Raw genomic sequence first — 10,687 nt, 5'->3', positions numbered from 1 at the left:
GGAGCTTCTTTGCACAGGGACCCTGGGTCCGAAGGATGCGCTCTGCTCCTGATGCTTCTTTCTTGGTGGTATGAGATCCCCATGTCTCTCTGCTCACTTCTCTCTTTTATATCTCAAAAGAGATTGGCTCAAGACACAATTCTGTCTTGCAGATTGAGTCCTGCCTCATTAACATATCTGCCACAATCCCATCTCATCAACATCATGAAGGCATGATTTATAACACATAGGAAAATCACATCAGATGACAAAATAGTGGACAATCACACAGTACTGGGAATCATGGCCTAATCAAATTGATACACATATTTTTGGGGGACACAATTCAATCCATGACAGTCCCCTTCCTTAGGTTACAATACTCTCCCCTCCTTTTTATTTCTGAATAAAGCCTCTTCCTATCAAAGTCTGCATGTGTTTTTATTAGACAGACCTGGCTGTATTCTAATAAAACTTTATTGATTAAATCAGGTGGTGGGCCATATTAATGTGCCAACCTTGGATTCTGGTGGGCTCCTTGCCCACTCCTGCACTCCACCCAGGTGATGAAGGCCCGGTCACTCACTCTACCCGCATCTCTCAGCCCTTGTTTGATTCCGCCTAGGAAGGTGGAGCCGCTGACCACACTGGTAAACTTAGAACACACTGAGCCTGCCACGTTCCACTCCGCCCTTCTCCCCTTCGTAGTGCCTGGCAGCAGGGGTGGAGGCCGCTCCACCCTTCTCCCCTTCCTACTGCCTGGCCGCAGGGGTTGGGGCGGCTCTGCTTTCCCGGGTGGGAAAATCTGCCAATTCTGAGATCCTCTATCTGCAAGGCCATTTGCCCAGTGTCCTCAGCAGCCTCCTCCTGGCCTTTCTCGTCGATACAGAGGTGTATCTTGTCCCTATTTGCTTATTTCCCAATAGCTTCAAGGTTGTATTTAACAGGCCCTCTCAAAGTAAAAACCAAAATGGTGTATTGTGAGTTGTTTTCATTATTTCAAACTGACACACACATTTTGTTCTGTCTCAGCCAAACAGCATATGCTGTTGTTAGCTGCCATGGAGTCTACTCCGACTGATGGCGACCCCACATGTGCAGAGTAGACCTGCCCCACAGGGTTTTTCAAGGCTGTGACCTTTCAGAAGCAGATTGCCAGGCCTGTCTTCCAAGGAGTCTCTGGGTGGGTTTGAACTACCAACCTTTCAGCTAGTAGTCAGGTGTCACCCAGGGACTCTTTAAAACAACATACTAAAACCCAAACCAAACCCGTCGCCGTCGATAGTCGATTCCGACTTGGAAAACAACACAGACCCACTTAAAACATCAAGAGTCCCTGCTTTTTGGCTGGTTTTCTCATGCTGACCATAAATTAACCGCTAGTAATATACATATGGTATACTTCAAATGGATGTCCCTAGGTGGGCAAGAAAACCCTGTGGAGCAGTTCTACTCTGTAACACACACATGGGGTCGCCAGGAGTCAGAACTGACAGCAACTAACATCAACAGTACCTAAAATGTAAATTCATTTAATAAATGGAATTATTTACAAATAAGAGCTCTTTCAAAACATTTTGCGCATGGAGAAAAAGAAGAGATCCTTGAAGGCTGGGAACCATTGCTTTAAATCCCCCCACCCCCAACCATCTTAATATCGAGAGGATATTCCAGCCTCAGAGAGTCTGCAAAAGGGGCTTGGAAGGCAGATACCTCCAGGCAGCACCTGCGCTCCCCTTTCTGCATCCACACTGCTCAAGGCCACCCAGAGAGGTGCTGTTAAGAGACGGGAGGTCCTCCCAGGAGCAGGCTGAGGTTGGTGCTCCCCAAACCAGAAACTGAAGTTTTCCAGCCCCCATAGAGCAAGGACTCCGAAGAGCGCTGAGCTGACCTGCACCTGGACCTGTTTGGGCTCTACTGATGGTGGGTGTGAGGAGGAAGGCAAGGATGCATTGTGGGAATATCTTGTACACCACCAGGGAAAGGCCTCCTTCCTTCTCGTGCCTCATCACTCCCCCTCTCCTGGGCCTTTCAATCCACCAGGGTGGCTAACAGGCAAGAAAAGCCTGGTCTGAGTTATCCCTGCAGGCTGGGGCCCACCAGTGCTCTTGTTTAATAATGGTGGCCCTGCATCTTGACTGACAGACACCCTGGAGACATTTGGAAACAAGGGCGAGGAGAAAGCAATACACTCCGCAAGCCCAGAACCGCTCCGTTTTCCATGGACGGCTCCTCCTCCTCTCTCCGCTGGGAGGCGCTGGGCGTAAAGCCTTTTGGAGACTTGCAGGGCCCTCCCACCGACGCCCAGGGCCAAGTCAGAATCGGAGACCACCCCGAATCCACCTCCCTGGGCAGCTAGTCACACCTCCCCCCTTAGGTTTGAAAGTAGGCAGAGGGTCCCCTTGCCAGGACCCTCCTGGCACACTCCCATGCGCGGGTTGCAGACACAGAGCAGAGGGGGTCACGCGCCCACTTCCCCTTCCGACTGTGCACCTGGATTCCCGCGAGCCCCCTTCGGCAGTCCAGACCCCTCCGTGGAAACGGCCTTGTTTCTCTCCTCTAGTCCCTCCTGTCCCTCTGCGCATCCCCTCTGTGTCCTAGCACCTCGCTGGGTTGTCCCTCCCCTGATGAGTGTCGCCTGTACCCGGACCTGCGCGCCCCTCCCAGGCCCCTCTTTCGCGCTGTGCAGCCTCCACCCCGCGTGAGCAGTCCCCAGCCTTCCCGCCCCTCCCCCCACGCCCGGCTCCGCCCCCCTCCTGGGGAGGCAACACCTTGCTCTCCAGGTAGTCGCAGCTGTGGATTTGGGGGGTCCAGGCGTCTCGGCCCTCTCCCTCCTTTCCCTGCTCAGCATCCCAACTCATCTCTGCCGCCTCCCACCCCAGCGGAGCCCTGGGTTCCACCCCAGCCCCTTCTCGCTCCCCGCGGGGCCCACCTTGCCCTGGCAATAGTGTAGATGAGCTCCTTGGGGTGCAGCGCCTGTCCCCCCCCTCGCTGAGCATCCTATCCTCTATCTGTCTCCCTCCAGCTCCACCCCTGACACCTCCCCCAGCCCTGCTTGCTATGCGGCACCCCCCCTCCCCTTTCTGCCCCTGGCCCTCCAGATCCCCGCCCCCGGCCCCTTGCCCCCACCTCGCCCCTACCTCGCCCTGGCGGTAGTAATAGCTGTGCTCCTTGGGGTCTAGACGCCCCGCCCCCGCCACGCTCATCCTGTCCCCTCCCTCTCCCCCAACCCCTCGCCCACCTTGCCCTGGCGGTAGTAATAGCTGTGCTCCTTGGGGTCCTGGCGCCGCGGCGGGATGTAGCTGAAGGCGGACAGCGCCGAGATGGGCAGCGGCCGCGGCCGGCCCCGCAGCGTGGCAGCCGTGATTTCCTCCTCATCCTCGTCCTCTGCGTTGGCCTCGACCAGCGCCTCCGCCGAGGCCATGTTCCCTCCTCCTGCCGCAAGCTGCCGCCGCCGGCGTTCGCCGGTCTCCGGGGTTCGCCCCAGTCCCGCGTCCTCAGGTTGCCCGGAAACCGCGGACTCCGGCCACTGCGCCAGGCAGGAGGCGGGGCCGGGAGGAAGGGGCGGGGCCGAGAGCGGGGGCGGGGCCGAGAGGAGGGGCGGGGCCGAGAGGAGGGGGCGGGCCCGGGAGAGAGGAGGTGGGAGGACCACAGGGGACCTGAGGGGGCGGGGCGGGCCGGGGTTGGGTTCGAGAGGAGGGGCTCCTGAGACTGGCCGGGGTTGGGGTCGAGACGAGGGGCGTCTGGAACGGGCCACCCCCCGCCCCTCGCTCCGCGGACCACACTGAGTCTCCCTCCGCCTACGTCGGGAGCGGCCCCCCTGCTCAGCGGGTCAGGGTCCGGGTCGGGGGCTCCGCCTTTCCCCCCGTGTTCTCTTCTTCCTGGGATCACCCCTTTGCTCAGCAGGTAGGTCGGAAAGCCCGCGTGCAGCCCTGGGGTGGGGCAGGGGGCGCAGCCTGGGACCAGTCACTGTCCACGTTCCTCCCAGTCTGGTGGCGGAGGCAGACGAAACGTGCACCGACGAGTGGCTTCAGGAGGGCGGCGGCGGCACCGTCGCATAGAAATGCACCGCGAGCCACTGACGTCGTTTTACCTTTTCCAGCAGCTACGCCAAGAGGGTAAAAGGGCGCAGTGAAATTCACTGTAATAATATGTGTATTGGACTCAATATGTCAAAATGTTACCATTTCAGCGCAGGGCACTGGCACTTTTCAGAGGCTCCATCGCCACGTGTTGATTGCGGTGTTGGCGGCGCAGGTGTAAAGCTTTGATGCGTTCCATCAGTCTAGTGCAAACTCCTGCAGAACTGAGCTGCTCCAGGAATCCCTGAGAACGTGGCTGTGTTGTTTCTTGATGTGGGTGCTGGCTTAATAGGTGTGTTCCGTTCGTTGAAAATTCACTGAGCTGGAAATTCATAATTTGTGCACCGTTCTGAGAGATGGGATTATAAGTATATGAAGGCAGGTTTTTTTTTTTTTTATTGTGCTTTACATGAAGGTTTACAGAGCAAATTAGCTTCTCATTAAACAATTAATACACATATTGTTTTGTGACATTCCTTGCCAGCCCCACGACATATCAACACTCTCCCCTTCTTGACCTTGGGCTCCCCATTACCAGCTTTCCTGCCCTCCCCTGCCTTCTCGGCCTTGCCCCTGGGCTGGTGTGCCCATTAAGTCTTGTTTTGTTTTATGGGCCTGTGTAATCTTTAGCTGAAGGCTGAACCTCAGGAGCGACTTCATTACTGAGCTAAAAGGGTGTCCGGGGGCCATACTCTTGGAGTTTCTCTAGTCTCTGTCAGACCAGTAAATCTGGTCTTTTTTTGTGAGTTAGAATTTTGTTCTACACCTTTCTCCAGCTCTGTCCAGGGCCCTCTATTGTGATCGCTGTCACGGCAGTCGGTGGTGGTAGCCAGGCACCATCTACTTGTGCTGGACTCAGTCTGGTGGAGGCTGTGGTAGTTGTGGTCCATTAGTCCTTTGGACTAATCTTCCCCTTGTGTCTTTGGTTTTCTTCATTCTCACTTGCTCCAGACAGGTCGGACCAGTGGAGTATCTTAGATGGTCACTCACAAGCTTTTAAGACCCCAGGTGCTACTCACCAAATTAGGATGTAGAACATTCTCTTTATAAACTCTGTTATGCCAGTGGAGCTAGATGTCCCCTGAGACCATGTTCCCAGCCCTTGGACCAGTAATTTGGTCCCTCAGGGAGTCTGGATGTGTCTGTGAAGCTTCCATGACTTTGCCTTGGTCAAGTTGTGCTGACTTCGCCAGTATGTGTACTGTCTTACCCTTCACCAAAGTTAAGGTAGGTTTCTTATAAAGCCCAATAGCCAAAGGGCACCAGGAACAAATCTGTTGTCCAACAAAGTTAGGTTATTGACTGGAGCAGTAAGGGAGAACATACACCAGAGGGACTGAAAGACACGTAACCAAAGGAATAGACAGCAGACTTGTCCTCGAGTCGACTGTGACTCACAGCGACCCTACAGGGCAGAGTAGAAGTGTCTCATAGGGTTTCCAAGGAGCAGCTGGTGGATTTGAACTGCCAACCTTTTGGTTAACAGTGGAGCTCTTAAGCACTGTGCCACCAGGGCTCCAAACAAAGGAATAGCAGGGCTGTTCTAGGATTGGGGACATGGTTTGATTTAGGTGAGGTTTCATGAAGCTGCCTTGGATCGACTCAAGGCAGAGCAAGGTTGTGTGGAAGGGGTTAACACTCGGCCTGGCCTGAGAAGGGGGCTCAGGATCACAAAGGTGAGATAAAGCTGCAATGCACTGTCAAGAACCCGTATTTGAAGCTCTGCATCAGGGTTGGGAATCAAGGTTTCTTTGTGACCAAATGACCCACGTGGCTCAGATCTTGTAGGCAGTGGCGGGATGTACGGTTCTTATTGCTATGATTTCAAACATTGAAGATTCAAACAGCAACACTTTTAGAGAACAAGGCTTCTCAGCACTGTGTCCCTGATGCTAAGTAACAAACCAGTTGTCCCAGCTCCACATGGTATCCCTAGAGTTATTGCTGCTGTTGTTGGTCAAGTTAGTTCCAACTCATGAGGACCCTGTGCATGCACAGTGGAACTGCTCCATAGGGTTTTCAAGGCTGTGACCTTTTGGAAGTGGATCACCAGGCCTGTCTTCCAAGGTGCCTTGGGGTGGGTTTGAACTGCCAGCCTTTCAGCTAGTAGTCGAGTGTTTAACCATTTGTGCTACCCAGGTACTAAGCCATAGGTCAGTTCGTGTTCCTCCTTACGGACCACTCCTTGCGTGCACCCTCATCAGGGCTGGGTTACCCAATAAGCAAGGTCTGCACGGGCCCAATTGTGCCTTCCCACCAGTCTGCAGTACACAATTTCACCTGTCCCTGCCACATCCAAGACGTGGTGAAACCCATGGGAAATAGCTCACCACAGGTTAGCAAGTAAATATAATTAAGCCAGTGGGTACCTTGCTTAATACAAGCCAGCTCGTACTGTGCTTCCTGGTGAACCCACCCCTAAACCTCACCTAAAGTTGCATCAATGAAGTGGAACAGAAAATGCAATATAACACATCACAATAATCAGTAACAACAATAGCACTGGATGTTTACTGAGTTTTTACCATTTGCCAGGTACTGGGCTAAGCATGGAGCCCTGGTGGTGCAGTGGTTAAGCCTTTGGCTGCTAACCAAAAGACTGGCAGTTTGAATCCATCAGCTGCTCCTAGGAAACCCAATGGGGCATTTCTACTCTGCACTATAGAGTCGCTATGAGTTGGAATCGACTCAACAGCAAGGGGTTTGCTTTGGTTGTCTGGTTGGGCTAAGCATAAAAAAAACGTCCTAGTGTATGGTGGTTAAGCACTGGGCTGCTAACCAAAGATCAGCAGTTCGAACCCACCCATGGGCTCACGGGAGAAAGGCTTGGCCATCTGCTCCTATAAAGATTACAGCCTAGGAAACCTTATGGGGCAGTTCTGCTGTCACGTGGGGTTGCTATGAGTTAGAATAGAGTCAGTAGCAATAGGTTTGGTTTTTTTCTGCTTTGGGGCTGAGCATTTCACGTGGTGTGCCTCAGTTAACTATCCTGCACTGAGTGTTCAGCCTGCAGGTGGATCTGGGTATACTTTTTCCTAGTTTTAGGAAATCTCAGCCTTTAGAGCTGATTTCCCGCGTTCACACCCACTGAGCTAAGATGCCCCATCTGGATTTTTACGCTAACTCTTCCAGTGGGTGGAGCTTTTTTAGGGGAGCTGACTGCTTCCCTGTTTTCCTAGGACTCCATCAAACAAGCTGATTTCTGCTGCTTCCTTTCTTTTCTCCCATCTAACACAGGCATGTGGAAGCCCATTTGCACCCATGCATACAAGGATGTGGAGGGCAGGGCCTGTGTCTGCAAGGAGCTCAGACTCCAGCAGGTATCTCTCTGTCCCAGGGTGTCACTTCTCTGACCTGTCCAGGCCTGGCTCAGGCAAAGTGCACTCCTTACTGAGAGGAGGGGAAATAAAAGTGCCACTACCTGTCTATCAGTCTGTCACACTGTGGTGGCTTGTGTGTTGCTGTGATGCTGGAAGCTGTGCCACCGGCTTTTCCAATACCAGCAGGGTCACCCATGGTGGACAGGTTTCCGCAGACTAGGACAGACTAGGAAGAAAGGCCTGGAAATCTACTTCCAAAACTTAGCCAACCAAAGCCCTATGGATCACAACAGAATATTGTTCAATATAGTGCTAGTTAAGAGCTCAGCTACTAACCAAAATGTCAACAGTTTGAATATACCAGCTGCTTCTTAGAAACCCTATGGGGCAGTTCTCCTCTGTCCTGTAGGGTCGCTATGAGTTGGAATTGACTCAACAGCAACGGGTTTGGGTTTTGGTACAGTGCTGGAGGATGAGCCCCGTAGGTTGGAAGGCACTCAGGATACACAGTGGTTACCGTGGAGTCAAACCTACTAATGATCATGCATACGGTGCAGGACCAGGCAGCGTTTCGTTCTGTTGTACTTACGGCTGCTGTGATGCTAAATGTTATGTGTCCTCTTGGCTAGTGTGTGGTTATCAGGGGTTTGGCAGAGACTGGACTGGGTGTTCTTCCATAATGTGATGTAATACAATCACCTTCCATGATGTGTCCTGATGTAATTAGCCGATCAGTTGAAAGGGGCGTTTCCTTGGGGGTGCGGCCTGCCCCCAGTATATCAGTGGCTGTTCTCTCTCGACCCTGCACTCTTCACATCACCTGACCTCTAGCTCCTGGGGTGTTAACCTGCAGAAGTCTCCGGCCTGCCACCTGACCTGCAGATTTTGGAGTCGCCAGCCTGTGACTCCAGGAGCAGCAGAGTCTCCAGCCTGCTGCCTGACCCATGGATGGGGACTGGCCAGCCCCATAATTACGTGAGTCATTGTCTTGAAGTAAATCTCTCTCTCTCTTTTAGAACCCAGATGAAGACAGTCGGCATGATTCGGAACTGACTTGACGTCAAGAAGCAACTCTAAGGGAAGGAAAGCTGCCTCTTTTGTTTAGGCAGAACTATGGCGCACCTTCCACAGTTACTGTCCCCCTCCCACGACTTCATTCCCCCACCCCCCACACGCATGCGCACACACACACAGGATTCACGCCCGTTCTCCAGGGATCACCCAGGAAGTTATCCACTGCTGCAGCCCCATAAATGTCCTCAACTTTGCTGCCCCCAGCGATAGTCCCAGAGAACATCCTGTTGCTTCAGAGATTATACTTGCAAGTAGAACTCTTTTTCTCCCCTTTTTCTTCCCCTGGTTTACTCTTGGAAACGAACATAGCAAGACTGTGCCTGTGGGGTTAAGAATTTAAACTCACCCAATGAATATGGTCTTTGCCCTTGATTCCTGAGATAATCCCTAAAATCTTGGAATTTCTCTAATGGTTTCAGTGCCCTTGCTATGATTTCTAGGCCTGACAAGTTATGCCACAGAGGTGGCCCTGGGTGGGGGACTGGCCAGGCCAGAGAGCCGCACCTCGCAATGACGTGACCAGACAAACCCACCTTGTGATCACCTCATGGTATCAACCGACCTCAGGGGAGAGGGATGGACCTTGCATCATATGATGAGGCCCCCTGTAAAAGCTCCGGACCCTGAAGCTCTGTGGCTTCCTGGTTGGTGACGGGGAGGGGAGCCCGACCTGTGGGACACAGAGGCTCCGCAGTGGGGACCCTCCCAGGCCTCCCCTATGCATCTCTTCATTTGTAGCCCTTCTCCTGCGATAAAACTGTAATTGCAAGCACAGCGTTTTCCCTGAGTTCTGAGTTATGCAAGTGAATCATCGAACCCAGGGAGAAGTGGGAGCCAGCAGGTCAGAAGTCAGGATGTTTTCTGAACCCCCAAGCTTGTGGCTGGCATCTGAGGTCTCGGGCTAACCCGACAGTGGGGAGGATGGTGCCCTTTCCCCTGTGAGTGCTGACCTCCCTGCTCTAGGGGCTTAGGGTCAGAGGATGAAGTGCTGCTTGGGCAGCTGGTGGCAGAACTGAACAGAGAAGTGGGAAGTGGGGATTCTGACTTATTAACGTTACAGAAGTGACAAAACGTGGATTTGCTATTTGATTATCTCCACACAACATGGCTTACTCAAAAATAGTATCAACTATTATTGCACTAACAGCGGTCAGTCTGGAGATGCCACTGCAGCAAGAACATCAGCGTCGATCTTGCTTGTACGGAGGCAGACACTGCGTTGAGCAGCCTGAGGACTCGGTTCGCAAGGGCTCGGCTTTGGGACTTGGCAGAGCTGTCCAATGTGCTCCACCAGGTGAAGCCAGCCAACCTGCATCCATTTGAGCTTAATTAATCCTTATTCCATGCACGGACACATTGTCGGGATTAGGAATCATTTTAAACAGAGCCAGGGTTAGGGCTGGCCTTGCCTCCCGGGGCTTCCTGGCAGGCCTTGTGCTCCCTGGCCATGACAGTGGTGCCTTCCGCCAACAAGACTCAGCGCTCCCTTCTACACCCCAGCTCAGAGATCCCTCCAAGCAGCACCTCTCACCTGGCAGGCCTGAGGTCTTCAGCTCTCCCTTCTAAACCCCAGCTGACAGATCCCTCCAAGCAGCACCTCTCACCTGGCAGGCCTGGGGTCTTCAGCACTCCCTTCTAAACTCCAGCTCACAGAACGCTCCAAGCAGCACCTCTCACCTGGCAGGCCTGGGGTCTTCAGCTCTCCCTTCTAAACTCCAGCTCACAGAACACTCCAAGCAGCACCTCTCACCTGGCAGGCCTGAGGTCTTCAGCTCTCCCTTCTAAACCCCAGCTCACAGATCCCTCCAAGCAGCACCTCTCACCTGGCAGGCCTGAGGTCATCAGCTCTCCCTTCTAAACTCCAGCTCACAGCCTGTTCCCTCCATAGGGGTGTCTGCTTCTCACCCCTGACCTGTGCTGCTCAGCCTGGGTCCGCCATGGGGGTGTCTGATTTTCAGCCCTGAGCTCCAGCACTCAGCCTGTGCCCGCCATGTGTGGGGGTGTCTGATTCTCACCCCTGAGCTCTAGCTCTCAGCCTGGGCCCGCCATGTGTGGGGGTGTCTGATTCTCACCTCTGAGCTGTAGTGCTCAGCCTGGGCCTGCCGTGGAGGTGTCTGATTCTCACCCCTGAGCTCCAGCGCTCAGCCTGGGCCCACCATGGGGGTGTCTGATTCTCACCTCTGAGCTGTAGTGCTCAGCCTGGGCCCGCCATGGGGGTGTCTGATTCTCACC

The 10,687-nt window shown here is 53.6% G+C and overlaps 1 protein-coding gene across 1 annotated transcript in view; it reads right to left on the bottom strand.

The window, feature by feature from the left end:
* Positions 1-3,413, bottom strand: part of CFAP90 (cilia and flagella associated protein 90) — a 24,207-nt gene extending 20,794 nt beyond the window's left edge. Inside the window, exon 1 of the mRNA XM_023734805.1 lies at positions 3,221-3,413. Coding sequence (XP_023590573.1) covers positions 3,221-3,403 — 183 coding nt within the window. The 5' untranslated portion in view covers positions 3,404-3,413. The remainder of the gene's footprint in view (positions 1-3,220) is intronic.
* Positions 3,414-10,687: the final 7,274 nt, after the last annotated feature.

Source organism: Trichechus manatus, unplaced genomic scaffold (assembly GCF_000243295.1).
Source record: "Trichechus manatus latirostris isolate Lorelei unplaced genomic scaffold, TriManLat1.0 scaffold00072, whole genome shotgun sequence".
NCBI classification, from domain to species: Eukaryota; Metazoa; Chordata; class Mammalia; order Sirenia; family Trichechidae; genus Trichechus; species Trichechus manatus.
Note: the sequence above shows the minus strand (reverse complement) of the source record. Positions and strands in the feature narration are given on the sequence as shown.